Source organism: Emydura macquarii, unplaced genomic scaffold (assembly GCF_026122565.2).
Source record: "Emydura macquarii macquarii isolate MOO-44397 ecotype Brisbane River unplaced genomic scaffold, CSIRO-AGI_Emac_v2 contig_1230, whole genome shotgun sequence".
Taxonomy (NCBI): Eukaryota; Metazoa; Chordata; order Testudines; family Chelidae; genus Emydura; species Emydura macquarii.
In genome coordinates this window covers 11,845,566-11,859,862 of record NW_027131367.1, presented here as the reverse complement: position 1 = coordinate 11,859,862, position 14,297 = coordinate 11,845,566, and the positions used below count along the sequence as shown (strand labels likewise).

The following is a 14,297-nucleotide window of genomic DNA, read 5'->3' as shown; positions in this document are numbered from 1 at the left end:
TCCCTCCCCCCAGCTTTCCCTTGCTTTTGCGCTGTTGCCATTCCAAGTTGGCTCTCAGGAGCGAGCATCCTGCAATATTGGTGGTGTATTTTGATCGATCATAAATCAACGCCTGGCCTCGACACGTACACCCACCCCTCCCTCTTAGGGCAGCTCCTGAGAGCTGGCGTGACCGTAATGCAGATTTACACTGGGCTCTGTCTCTAGCCTCCAAGCAATTCATCCCGGCCACTCACACACCCAGCGCCCAGAGGCTGCGGTGATGGGCAGGCTCGAAATTCAGAGACCGAGAACGATTCCCGTCGAACAGACGCTCGCGTGTCTCCTTCCGGCCTGCCCACCCTACCACAGCTTGTGCGGTGATCCTGCCTGGCTAGGCCGAGCCAGTGCTTGCAGGGGGGAAGCCCAGGGCTGATGATTCAGTAGGGGGCTCTTCCCTCTGTGCCAGCCCTGAACCTATGTCCCTGCAGCCCTGTGCGAAGAGGCCCTTTCCTGCTGCCGGCGCTGGCTTTCAGATGAGACGTACAATTAAGGCCCTGATCACTTGTGCTCAGTAACGCCCCCCAGGGCTCTGAGTGCATGTGAGTCCCAGTTTCCTGGCCAGAGCCTAACATGCAGTGATATTCTGCGACCCAAGTTCCTCCGGCAGTTTCAGTCGAACGAGGCTCCTTTCTTCACGACTGGCCTGCAGCGTTTGCGGTCGCGTGCAGAGCGCCGTGAAGCTGCAGCCGCGTTCCACCCCAAAGGTGGCTTCATGTCGGTGGTGGGGGAAGCGGCCCCTGAACAGTTTGTCTGTCAGTTTCTGTGCCAAGCGCCTTGGGATCCTGGGAGTTAGGGGGGGGAGCCCGTGGACCAGGTCTTCAGATGGTGTAAACACCCTGGGGCGCCGCTGACTTGGGGAGCTGGCCTAACGGGGGTGGGCTTCACAGCCTGTTTCCATTCACCTTGCTGTTCCTTTCTCTGCGGACAGGTCGTTATCTGCGGTGCCTCAGAAGGAGAAGACACTAAAGATCTGCTACGCTGTGTCCACTCCATCTTCACTCCAAACAAGGTACCTCTCCACAGCCAGCCAGCCAGCCCCGCTGCCCTCCGGCACAGGCTAGTTCTGCTTCCCTGCCTCTCTTCCCACACCTTGCTGTGGCTTTCTCTGCACCATGCTGGATGCCTGATGCTCTTTCTCCCCCCACCCGCCTCTCTTTTAAAGGGGTGCCCTACTTTCCCCACACTCCCTCCAGCTGCTGCGCCTCGTTTATCAGGTTGCGAGGCAGGGGCCATGAAGCCCACTCCCTGGGCGCCTCTCCCTGACACAGAGAAATGGCAGCAGCGGCTCTTTCTGTCAGCCCGTGCCCGGGAAATGAATTGTTACAACGGCAGCGATCACACAGCATGTGTGTTCACATGGGGCTCCCAGCGCTGCTGCCCAAGGAGAGAGACTTATTCCAGGGCGCATGCACCCTGCCCAGCTGCCGGCAGTGAATTGCACATGCATCTAGGTTACTGAACTCAAGAACACAACTTCTGCCTGGAAATGCAACATCTTCTGAGCCCCCAGCTCCCCCTCAACTGTAACCCTTCAGACTCCCCCTCTCCGTTCCGGTGCCATGAACCCGCCCAGACCTTGGTGCTCTCTTCCAGCCATTTAAATCCCCAAACCTCACAGACACGGGTCTCCCTTAGACCCACGCTCGGTCCCAGGCCCACAGAGCCGCCCGGAGCCAAGATCCACGCGTCCACTCTCGGGTCTATGAGTTCCCACGAGCCCAGTGCTGGCCCTGCTTTCCTCACCCCCCCCAGTGCCTCGTGCTGTCTGTCCTATGGGCTGGGGGCAGTCAGCTCTGTGCAGTACTGTCGCCTGGGTCCTGGGCGTTTGTCATTGACGGGCGTGTTGAATGCAATCCTTTTAGATGTTGAACAAGCCTTTGGTGCTCGGCTGTTCCTTGCAGTTAGCAGTTACTGTATTTTAAGCATCCCCCTGGGGAGGGTAGGCCTGGGCTGCAAGATCTCCCCATTGCTCCCTTCCGGTTCTGCTCTCCCAGTGGAAGGGAGTTGATGCATCTTCACTCCTGATTAGGCTGGGTGGTTCTGGAGCATGGACTGAGCACCCCGCCTGGGGATGGGAGAAGCCGCCCGCCTGGCCGTGGGAGTGGAGTGCCGCGCTGGGCGGGGAAGGAGCTGTCCGACTGCTGTGGCAGAGGCAGAAATCCCTGTGAACAGTGCGACCACTGGACCCCGTGGCAGCTGTCATGTTCAAAGGGCCGTGTCTTTGCCCCTTTGATTGACAGCTTGCTTATGTGATGGCATGTCAAGGTGAATGAGACAAGGCAGAGGGAAGGGAGGGAGTCCGCGCCAAAGGGGAAGAAAGGTTCGTAGCTGTGAACTGTTGGACTGGGTTCATTGCTGACAGCAGCAGTTCAGAGCCCTAGTGCCAGGATTCGCACGCCCAGACGCACGCTGGAGCGCTAGTGCCAGGATTCGCGAATGCACGCCAGAGCACTAGTGCCGGGATTCGCATGCCCAGACGCACACCGGAGCGCTAGTGCCAGGATTCACACTCCTGCCCCTGAGCGTCCAAGGAGCTCTCCCTGCATTTCTGCTATGACATACTTACTCTCTCTATTGCTCCGTGTGTGAGCCCTGATCTGTTAACAGGCTGGTTTGACTCAGTAAGCTCAGACCCTGTTCACATCATAGCCCTGACATGATGCCATGGAAGTGAATAGAGGTGCAGGGATAACTCCTCAGCACAGCCTCCAGGATCTCAGTCCCTGCCCAGTGTGTATGTCTGGCAGGACACCCAGCAGCCGTGACGCTCTCGCAATGTGGCCCCTCACTGCCCAGCAATCTCTCCCTTGCACCCCAGTCCCCATCCATGCTATTGGCATTGCCAGCCAGTCACTGGCTCCACTAAGTTACTCTCTGGTCTGTGTCTGTAGCAGCCTGGTCATTTCCTGGGCTTCGTCACTGCAGCTCTGGTGTCTGTGTGGGATAGTCAGCATCCATTCTGTCTACACAACAGCCCTGTGCCCTGCCCTGGAATCTGGTGCCCCTTAGAGCTAATGTAGATACGTGCCAGCGGAGAATCAGCTGTTTTTACTCAGGGCTCTGGCAGCTTAAGGGCCTCCAGGGTGGGAGGTTGCAGCAGTGGAAAGTTGGGTCCTGGGGGGAAGCCAGTGCGGTGCAGTGGGTGCTGCTGGCTAGGGGTCAGTGTGGCGCAAGGTGGCTGGGGGTGCACAGATTCACCTGCAGGCTGGGCTGCCTCCCACAGAATTTCCCCTCCCTTTGGGTGACTGCCCTGTGGGCGTGGGAGGATCAGCAGGCGTGGGAAGGCGTAATGAAGGGAATGTAGCACCTGGTTGCCCAGAGCCTGTACTTTCCCTTCTGGCTCCAGCATCTCTCTGGTGCTGGCTCCATATCAAGCTGGCCTGTCCCATGGCCCCAGTGTACCCTGTGCCAGTCCCTGTTCTGCTCACGGGGTCTCTTTCCGTTCCAGTTTTGTTCCTCCCTCTCTCCCTTGGAAGGATTAAAGTCAGTGACCCACTTTGCAGGAATTGAACGTACTGTGTTGGCAGCAGGAGGCTGAGTCCTCTGGTGCCACTGCTAATAAATTACTCCCTTTTCAACAGCTGTGCCAGCCTTTGTTCTCTGTAATCAGAACAGGTTCCATGAGGGGACATGGACGACAAGCCGACTGGGGAGCGTGAGCAAATCAAATGGCATGGAAATTCACTTCCTTTTTACCTATTTAATTCAGTTTCATCCAACTGCAGCATGGCGCTTTGGAATCCAAAGCCCAGCTGTTCGAGACATTCCCTGCAGCATTGCAGAGATAGGTGAGGGAACATCTCTTGGGTTTGCCTTTCCCACAATACCAGGCAGGAAAGAGCAGGAGGAAGATTAGTCCCTTGAATGGGTTTCACGTCAGAGCCTGGATTTATGGAGATGGTTTCCAAGGAGCCCACACTTTGGTATTTTAACTACCAGTGGATTCTACGTTTGGCCTAGTCACTGGGGGCGGGAGCTGTGACCTCGAAGGATTGTGTGATTGAGATCAGGGTAAGAAACTGCAGCTGATTTTTGGTAATGAGTGGAGGAAGAGTGAGAATTTTTTGCCCCATTGTTTGTTGGCACATCTGTTAGTACCCGAAGAAATGAGCAGCCAGCTCCATTTCTAGCAGATCAGTTCGCAGAGCCAGAACAGGTGCCCGCCTTCCCCTCCCCTTCTGCCCCCGCCTTATCCTCTAACAACAGCTGTTGCTCTTGTGCTCACTTTGATCTCCTGGGACTTTCTCTTTCCTTGCTTCATAGAAAGGCGCCTGAGCAGGGTTGCACCTGGTGATGGATTTGGGTTATCCTCTTTGTGGATCCATGTAAATTGCAGCTGGATATTGAACAAAACTACATGCTAGTGTTCTGTTGCATGGCTCTCATTTGGTTCCTAGTGAAAATCGTGGCAGTAAAAGACCCTTTCCCTGTCCCTCTAAATAAATGTTGCTTCTGACATGATGTGTTATTTCCCCTTCGTTGCATCACATCCCAATCTCTAGGATCACTTTGCAGAATGCAGGGGGAAGAGACTTGCTTTGGAGTCTTTCTATGTGTCTATAAAAGATTCCATTAAAAAGAGCACAGAAGCCCTGGAGACTGACTGACTGACTGACAAAGCAGAGAGAAGGACAGCCCCAGCAGAGAGAGGACTGCGCTTTGAAATGGATTTTCAGTGCTTTTTAGAGCAGCAAGTTCTGAGGCACTAGTTCTGCAGCACAAGCTGACAGAACTGGCATTGCTGAGATGCAGGCTGAGGACAGGGCAACAACTTTGTGCCACAGGATATAAACAATGACCTGTAGGAGAAGACGCAGGAAATGACCACCTGTTGAACAGGAAGTGACGTGACATCATCAGGATGGGGCGTTGACTTGTCCATCATGTCATTCATAGCGCTGTGCAGAGGACAGAAACTGTTTCAGGATGGAGTATGAGATTGTGAAATTTGGATTAATTTCTATTCAGAACAGAATGCAAAAATTTCAAAATTCCCCAGGAAGAAAAACTTCATTTCAGATCAGTCGAAGCATTTCGTTCCTATTTCTATTTGAATTTAATAATCTATAATAAACTACACAATTAAAAAAATGTTGAAGGAAAAAGTTGTTCCCAGATAAATAGTCAAAACTTTTTGTTCTGGAAACGTAGAAACAGCCTTCTTTGATGTGGTCAGGACTTTTTATTCCAGATTTTTCTCCACGGAGAAATTTCTGTGAAATCAACATGATTTTGTGAAACGTTTCAGTTCTGACGGAACTTCATTTTCCAATGGGAAATAGTTCTGGCCAAGTTTTTCTGACCAGCTCTGGTCGTTAGTTGGGGATGCGAGAGGGACTCTTGTCAGTTTTCCATAGGGATGGGCCTAAACTAGAACCCTGGATTCCAACCCGCCTGAAGTTTGTGATAGTTTGGATTGGACCTTCTCAAGTTACACAGACCTGGATCCATCAAGGCTTCTCCCAGAGCTGGTGTCTGCAGCGAGAGGGGTACCATGTCCTGCTCAGCCTATCTGTAGTGGACAGGATGTCAGAGGCCTGCACCAGTCATGGTGACAGCTGCCTCTCTCTGTTGTCTCCAGGCTTGGGGTGAGAGATCCTGTCTCTTCCACACAGATCTGATGTAATTGACACTGACAAGGAGACAGAGCTGCTGAACACAAGCGACTCCTGGGTGCTACCTTGTCACGTTTTGATAAAATGGTGCTGGAAGCAGAAGAATCGAAGCTGAAGTGTCCTGCGTATCTTGCGACTCTCTAGCTCGGGGCTGCAGCCAGAGAAAAAGGCAGGCGCAGCATCTCTGCTGCCACTGGAGGGAGAGAGGCAGCGCTGTCCCTGCTGATGCTGAGAGGTTAAGTGCCAAGGGAACTCCAGACAGGAGCCCAAAGAAGCCTTCATGCTGCTGGGTCTCATGGACGTGACAGCGTTTGCTGCTGCTGGGGCATTTGACACGCTATGCTGCTGAAATGGGCCAGGCTGTCAGCCTGAGGACTGACATCCTCTGATAATGCCCCACATTGGCCGTGCTGGCAGCAGCAGCCCAGGCTGCCCCATACCATCCCTCCGGCATGCCTCCGGTCCGACGTGGAGAAACCCACCTCTCAGGACGAGAGAAGTGCTGTTAACTCAGTCTCCATTGCCCCTCGAGTCCCGGGTCACCAAAGGAACTGGACTGAGATCATCAGCTCATTTCCCAGCCACTTCCAGTCATCACCCGTCGGGGCTGGGTTCAGCAGAATGACCTGGCAGTGAAAGGCTTGGGTATGTTTAATGAGCAGCGGCGGGATGTAATGCCGGCCGCAGGTTGCCATGGAAACGCAGGCTGCAGACTCCCGGGGCCTGACTCTCCCCCTGCCTTGCCCCTCAGGCAGTCTCTGGTCCCCGAGGGGAGTGGTCCACACTCACTTCGCACCTGTGTCCAGGCCTGCCCCAAGTGCGGGCCAGGGAGAACCAGGCCACAGGAGAGTTCCTGCAGGGAGGATAAAGCTAGTCCTACGTGCCTGGCAGCAGTGCCGCCTCTCCAGCCTGCTTCCGCTCTCTTGGTGCAGAGCCCATTGCGAGAGGGGGCAATTGGTTGGCTCTTTTTCCCCACCTCCTGGAGCCTTCTTCTGTTACCAGGAGAAGAGGGACAAAGTCCGCTGCCTTCCAGCCACACTGCTCAGTATTTAGAACAGAGTCAGAGCAACTTTCCCTTCAAACGAGACGGTGGCAGCCGGAGCCCAAACTGCCTCTCCTCCTCTCAGCAGAGGCATCACGTCACCTCAGGAGGCTGCTCTCCTGGAGGACATCTCGGGCTCCTCCGGCCTTTCCTGGCACACCCACCATTCTTCATTTCTCTTTCTTCAGCCCATTCACCAGCCAAAGGCCAAGCACAAAGCTCTTGCTTCAGAGACGGCGTGGCTCTGCGGAGAAGCAGTGTCAGGAGTTTAAGAGACTCAGTGCATCTCCTGACACCCCCGCCCACCCACCCATTGCTGGCAGGCCCCAGGGGGCTAGACTCGTTTGCATTGATGTAATTAACTAGGTCGTTCCAGTAATGAATTCCTCACAAACGTCACAGCAAAATCTTTTCTGTGCTGATAGAACGCATTGAGGGAGAGGGAGCTGGTGAATTTATATGTCACACCAGTTGGGGGGGGGAGGGGGGGGCACCTGGCGCAAGGGAGCAGCGGTTGCTCTCTGAACCTTTGGGCGCATCAGTGAAGATGCTGAAGGATGTGTTCATTTAACCCTTTACTATGCTGACCTGGGATAGCAGGGACCCCGGCCTGTTATTTTATATGGCAACATTTCAGGCCAAGGTGCAAAGAGGGTTAATGGTGATAGCGTCCTTCATTTATCAAGCATCCTTCATCCCATCTTTAGACGCGTAACCAACTGATGGAAGATCTGGGTCCTAAAGGCTCACTTCTCCTTCCCTCCAAAGTGCAGCCTCTTCTGGGGCAGAGCACAGCATCTCTTTAACAGCCATCAGCAACGCTACCCGGCAGCTTGAAACAGGAAGAGACGCAGAATGCTATGCAACTTAGGGTGCGAAGGGAAATTAGGGAGATCGATTTAATGACCTGAGCGGGAGTCTTGGCCAAGGCACTAAGGTTAACAGCTCATCACTGGAAGGAAGACACGAGTTTGTAACAAGGAGGAGGGTAATTAACCATTAGGATAGATCACCAGAGGCTGTGGTAAAGGCTCCATCACCTGGATTGGGTGTCCTTGTGAGAAGATGCGCTGATTCACCCACAAGCTGTTGGGCTTGATGCAGGAATTACTGGTGACATTCTCTGGCCTGTGCTATGTAGGAGCTCAGAGCAGATGATCGGAATGGTCTTTTCTGACTTTAAACTCGACGTGTCTATGAAAGTGCCATGGGATCTATAAGCACCACAAGCGGCAAGGACCCCAGTCTGACCATTCATCTGAACCGTGGCCCCTCAGAGAAGAGCCTGGATCGAAGAGTTCTCCTGAGCTCCATGCTGCTAGGGCCAGATCAGCAACGCCCAGAGATCCCTTTTCAGCAGTCCGGGGAGAGTCAGTTGTGACATGGATCTTGCTTGTGGTTTTGTGTAGTGGCTCGAGAGCTGGGAGTCCTGCAGGCTGTTCCTCACCTGCTGCTGAGTTGCATCGTGATCACGGGCAAGTCACTTCCCCGCTTTGTGGCTCAGTTCCCCCCACCTCCCCCTGTAGAACGTGGGTAACGGTCCTTGGCTTGCGTGACACTTGCTCATAGGGTCACGCTCACCCTGGTGACACGCTTTGAGCTCAAAGGAAGCTGCATCCATGCAGCTTTGTCCTTCGTTACTCTTTCAAGGGTCCCTTCACTCAGGAGGCAAGGGGGTCCAGGCCTGCCCCTGTGGCTGTGTGCATGCTGTTGTGCTCTGAAAGGGGTGGACGAGCCATTCATTGAGGTCTCCTCTGAATCTCAAGGAGGACGGGCTTGAGGGGCTCTTGCTGATTGGCTAGAAGGGGGGGATCCAGGATTTTACCTGTGAGCCGCAGTCCTCCTTGGTCCCACTGATTCGCTGAGAACGTGCCCTGGATTCCCCACTGCTCCATGTCAGCAGGGGCTGGTGGATTGGGGAGGAAAGAGCCGCTGGTTTCTTTCTCCCCTAATCTGACACAGTGCTGGGGCCAAGGGCAGTGGGCCTGACCGTGGCAGACAGATGTCAGTCTGAGCCTGCTGCTGGGTTAATTCCCTGGCCTGCTAATGGCCTGTGGGGTAATTATGGAGGATTTCATTATCTCCGTTCTCACTCGTGCCGGCTCTGCTTTGTCCAGGCCCAGCAAGAGGACCTCAGGGAGGCTGCGAGAAAATGAATAATGAATTTCAGATTGGATATGAATTGGTAATTAATCACTCCTGGAATTAATTCCAGACAAAGCCAGTGGGGAGCTGGGGGGAGGCAGAAGAGGGGGTGGGAGAGAAAGGATGCCCATCCTGAGCGGGAGGCAGAGGCAGGGCAGGGGCAGCTAGCTCCAGACCCCTGTGGAGGAGATGGGAGCAGCTGAATCGAAGGCATCCTGGGTGAGGGCTAGTCCTTCGGAGGGCAGCTGTGCCGACTGTGTGACGAGGGGGCCTGCCCAAACGGAGGGGAGCGGGACAGGACAGTTGTTGGGGGGCTGTTCAGAGGAAACGAGTGAGGGAGGGACTTTGAGGCATGGCAGCCATGTCGAAGACAGGACAGAGGGGGGAAGCCGGCCGGGTCTGTGTGGAGGAGGCTGAGGCCTATCAGTGAGGAGTCTGGGGAAGCCTGGGGCGTTGGCAGAGGAGCTAGGAGAGGTGTGGCCGGGGCCTGGGGCAGGTGGGGGGCTGTGGCTCACAGCAGGGTTCAGTGCGAAGTGGGTGTTGCTGTGCCTGTGGGGTGTGTCAGCGGGTGGGATATTTGCCTGCCTCTGGGTTGGTAGGTGGCAGTTGGTGGGGGTGTGTTGTGGGGGAGCTGATGTGTGTTGGGTGTTAATGCGAGTTGGGGTGATGTGTGCAGTGGGTTGCTGTTCTAGCGTTGTACGTCCGTGCCGGGGGGCGTTTTGGGGGGCATTGGTATGATCTGTGTGGTGGTTGCCGTACTAGGGTGTGATGAGGTGTGTGTCAGTGGTTGGGTGTGTGTGCGCGTGTGTATTTAAGAACTGATGTGCTCAGTGAGAGAGTTGGTCTGTATCACTGCTGGGGAGTGTGTGCACTCAGGAGTTAGTGGTGGGATCTATGAGATGGTTGCTGTGTGAGGTGTATGTTTTGTTGGTGTGTGTACATACTCTGGGGTGTGGCTGTGATCTGTGTGGTGGTTGCTGGGTTGGGGCGGGAGGCGTGTGTTGGTGTCTGGAGTGTGCTGGGTTGGGGCGGGAGGCATGTGTTGGTGTCTGGAGTGTGTACACACTCAGGGGTGTGGGTGTGATCCCTGCTTGCCTGCCGTGTGTGCCTGTGTGCTTGTGCCTGTCTCTGGAAGCGGCACGCGGGGAAGCGGGGACGTGCCGTGAGCTGGTGAGACGTGCGTGCTGCCCGCGGCTGGGCGCGTGGGGATGAGAGTGGCATTTTGCACTGTGCTCCTGTATCCACAGCCCATCCATCAGGAAGGCTCCCGCGCTGTCAGCTCATCCTGTCAGGTGCAGCGGGAGAGGGCCCCCTGTTCTCTGGTACCTTGCTGATCACACACATTTCACACCCGCCTCTTGTGATCTCAGCAGGACACGGTCTCTCCACTACTCTCTCTCCTTCCCCCAGTCCCTCCCTCCCTCCCGGTCTCCTCTCCTCTTACAGTGTGGTCAGCGGTGGATCCCTGTGCGGAGGGGAGAAGGGCACACCTGACCCTGTAACATCCCTGGCAGAAGCCTTTTGATTTCACCTTGGCCTGCCTTGTCTTAGGCTTTACCCAAAGGCTGATCACCCTCACCCCAGGCAAACCCCAGCGAAAGTCCCTGGTGCTGGATAGTCCTGAGCTTCTGCTGCCGTACTCTGCCCATTAACAGCCGTGATCCCGTGGGGCTAATCACAAACAATCTGTCTGTGGAACAGATTCATTAGCCCTGCAGCCGTTTATGACTCTGAGCTGATAATAGGATTTCTAATAGGGGGTGACCCAGTCGCTTTGCAATGGGAGCTCTGAGCCCCTTGACCTTCCGCCTGCCCTGGAGAGCTCTGCTCTGCCATGGAAACTGACAGGTGAAAACACGGGTGACAGTCACCAAACGTATGTGACGTCTGCCTGGGTGGGAGACAGGCCGGTACCAGCCAGGGAGGGCTGGGAGGCGCGCACAGGGCAGGGAAGGTTGGGCTGCGGTGCAGAGCATGTGGATGCAAAGGCAGGGTGTGTTCTGAGGGCGTTGCTGGCTGAGAGGTAGCTATTGTAGCAGACACAGGCCAGAGCAGAACGAGGATCTCGTTAAAGGGACACAGGTCGGGCTGAGTGAGGAGAAGGGAAAGTCTGGGATATGACGGAATGGCTGGATGGAAGCAGGGTGAGGGCAGACCTGTGGAAGGCTAGACACGACTGGCAGGCTGGGGAGGATGAGGACTGGAGGATTAGGAGATGGCCAGAGAGCTCAGTAAAACACTGGGGCAGCAGGTGGAGTTAAGGCTTTAGGACGGGAGCAGGTGAATTCTTCCGGTTCTCAGCTGCCGGACGGGCAAGTGATTCCCAGCGTGCTGGGACGAAGGACACAAGGACACTGCAGTTCCTTGCTGGCGTTGGAGAACGGGCTGGCCGGGGAAAACGTGCTTCCTTCTGCCCCCCAGCCAGCACATGCTGGCCCACGGCAGAGGAACGTGTAGGTGACAGCGTAGCCAGGAAAGGCAGTGTGGCGGGCACAGACTCTGGTGGGGAAGGAGGATCAGCATTTTGGCTTGAAAATTGCCCAGGTGCCATGTGAACCGTTAGCCATCAGTGGCCGTGTGGTTGGACTGCTTAACAGCCTCCCGGTGTCATTGCATCCTGTGCCTGGGCTGCTCTGCCCATGCCCCCCCGGCTGTGTCCCCCCTTATGTCTGCCATGCTGGAAGATTGTCCCCTCTCCGGGCTCCATGATATCCATAGTGTGTGGGTGTGGGGGGGGGGGGGGGGAGTTGCTTCTGAACGTGAAGTCATTGGCCTGAGAGGGGGCATTGGTTATTTCACTTCTGCCAGATGTCGCAGGGATCTGATGGGAACGTTAGCTCTCAGGCTGGTTTGGATCCGTCCGGGCTGAGGCTGGGGCTGGGGCTCTGCCTCCGGCATGCAGGAAGCTGGCATGGTTTGAAAGTGATTAACGCAGTCGGAGCTCAATTAGAGAAGGTTGTGGGGATGTGATCAACGGGGCTGTGCTCAGTGACACATGCCTTAAGAGCTGAAGGTGGTTCTCTTCGCCGTCCATTCTCTCCTCTCCTAGCAGGTATAGGGGTGATGCAGTAACCACTGGCACTTCCTATGGTGGGAAAGGGGAGCTGACGTGTTCTTGACTGTGTTCTCTCTCTCCATCCCTAACCCTCTCCGTGTATCCCAGGTGCTGATGCTGGCAGATGGGGACAGCACTGGATTCCTGTACCACCACTTGCCCTTCCTCTCCTCCCTGGAGAGGAAAGACGGAAAAGCCACTGCTTATCTCTGTGAAAACTTTGCCTGCTCCCTGCCCGTCACCTCCTCCCAGGAGCTGCGCAGGCTGCTGCTGCTGTGAGCTGTCACCCCCGGCCTCCCCATGCATCCTGCTGTCTCGGTGAAGGTGAAAGAAAATAGGAGAGACTAGTGAAACAGCCGTGGTGACTGTGCATGGACCCAGCGCAGAACCCTGCAATAAAGACACCTTTTGCACAAGCCGCTTCCCGGATTGTTCTTAGTGAAACCGACAAGCAGTCACAGCCGTCGGCGAGAAGCTGTCTTCTGAGCTGGTGTTAGTCTGCATGTTTTCGCATTAACTGTATCTTTTCTCCTCCGCGTCAGGAAGACTCACACTCAACAGTTCTTGAGAGCACTGCCCATGGGGGGCAGATTATGTTCCCTGAGGTCAGATTCCCACTGGCAGGTGGGGTCAGTTCTAATCCTAAACATGCAGTTGAGTCAAACATGAAGAGTCCCCATGCAGTGGAATCTAATCACTGTAATGCACAATCAGGTCACTGCTTTTCTCCAGGGAGGTTGATTACAATTATGTAGGTTTTGCAGCACCCCAGGAGGTTGACCTGGTCCCCATATACGGAAACTGAGGCACAGAGAGATCTGCCCAGGTTACATAGGAAGAGCCAGGAATAGAACCCAGGAGTCCTGACGCCCCATCCCCCTGCTCCAATGTTTCTCAACTGGTAACTAGCAATCCCTGGAAGTGGGGTGGGGGTTGTGAAAGGCAATCCAGGGGGGGATGAGGCACTGGAAATGTTATTACCAAAGAAAGCAAAGAAAATCACACTCCTTGCACAACCTCCCCTTTCAATGCCAAGAGTTCTCTGTCAGCCTCTCCAAACCCACACGCACCAATCAGTCACGCAGGCTGATCATCAGTTAGCATTAATACATTTGTACTCATACCTTGGTCATAAATGCAAGGAAGGCCACAAAATATTTTGAGCTTAAATAAGGGGCCGTGCTCTGAAAAGGTTGAGAAGCACTGGCCTCCTCTAGCCAGTGCCAAAGGGGGATGTGGAGCCGGAGTGTCTGTTTGTCAATAATCATATGCAGCAGTGTCCAATTCCTCTAGGCCCCTGGCAGTGTGGGCTAATTGCGGGGTTCCCAGACTCTTTTCCCTGCAGGCCACCTGTGCAGCTGCAGTAGGCCATGTGGCCCGCTATTACCATTTCATTCCAGCCGGTAAAAGAGAATCCAAACTTCAAGGAGGTGTGGCCATATTTTCTTACCACGTCCCTTATTTTTTTTGGCTGGCTCATTTCTTGTGGCTGTAGATGGTCTGGGACGTTCATTATCTTCACCCTGCTCATTTTCCAATAATAAATCGATCCCTGTCGGATTGAAATACCGCTTGCTGGTTTTTACCGTTGTAACTGGCGTCGGTGGTGTGCGTTGTGAGGTTACCTTGCAGTGAAACACACCATCGTACTCGTGAGAATTCAACTTGACATATCGCAGCCTTTTACAAATAAATAAAAAAAATTTTTTTTCCATACTCTGGCCAACATATGCAGGTCAAAGCATTGCATTTGTATAGCTTTTACTTAGATTACATGAGTCACGGGGAGTTGAAGATTTACTAAGAGCTGGACTAGGGCATGTAGTTGCTCTGGTCAACCACCTGGGACTGTTGCGGCCCACACAGCCCACAGTGTGGGAACCCCTGGTCTAATTCCTTGTGTCATGTGCAGTGGGGGTCTTTAAGAAGCAGTGGTGCAACCTGCAGCTGCTGCTGGTTTTGATTACAGAGCTCCATGTCCTTCTCACCCCCACTGGGGACAGGAGTACAGGCCTGCTGGTGGCGAATAGCATCCTTCAACGCTGAATCCCTGGAGCTCAGGAAGCTCAGTGTGGGTCACTTTAAACGAATGATCAAATGGTGTAAGGTAGACAATAGAAGTGTGGCTAATTGTGTACAGCCATGGGGGCAGGGGCAGGCTGGGACACTGGCTCCCATTAAAACCGAAATCATTGTCGGGCCAGAGGAGACATTTCCTTCAGCGTTGCAGTGTTTGCAGCCAGGGGTGCTAGGACTGGAGGTGCTGCCACACCCCCTGGCTTGAAATAGTCATATCACCCAATACCTCGTTTCCATTGTTAGCACCACCACAATAAAAATTGTTCCAGTGCCCCTGATCGCGGACCCTCGCCGGTGCTGCAGGCAGGCAGTTCATTCC

At 54.5% G+C, this 14,297-nt stretch overlaps 1 protein-coding gene across 1 annotated transcript in view; it reads left to right on the top strand.

Moving 5' to 3' along the window:
* The window catches only part of SPATA20 (spermatogenesis associated 20), a 30,645-nt gene extending 17,289 nt beyond the window's left edge, over nt 1-13,356 (top strand). Inside the window, exons 15-16 of the mRNA XM_067547477.1 lie at nt 971-1,051; nt 12,008-13,356. Of these exons, the coding sequence (XP_067403578.1) occupies nt 971-1,051; nt 12,008-12,178 (252 nt within the window). The 3' untranslated portion in view covers nt 12,179-13,356. The remainder of the gene's footprint in view (nt 1-970; nt 1,052-12,007) is intronic.
* The last annotated feature ends 941 nt before the right edge of the window (nt 13,357-14,297 follow it).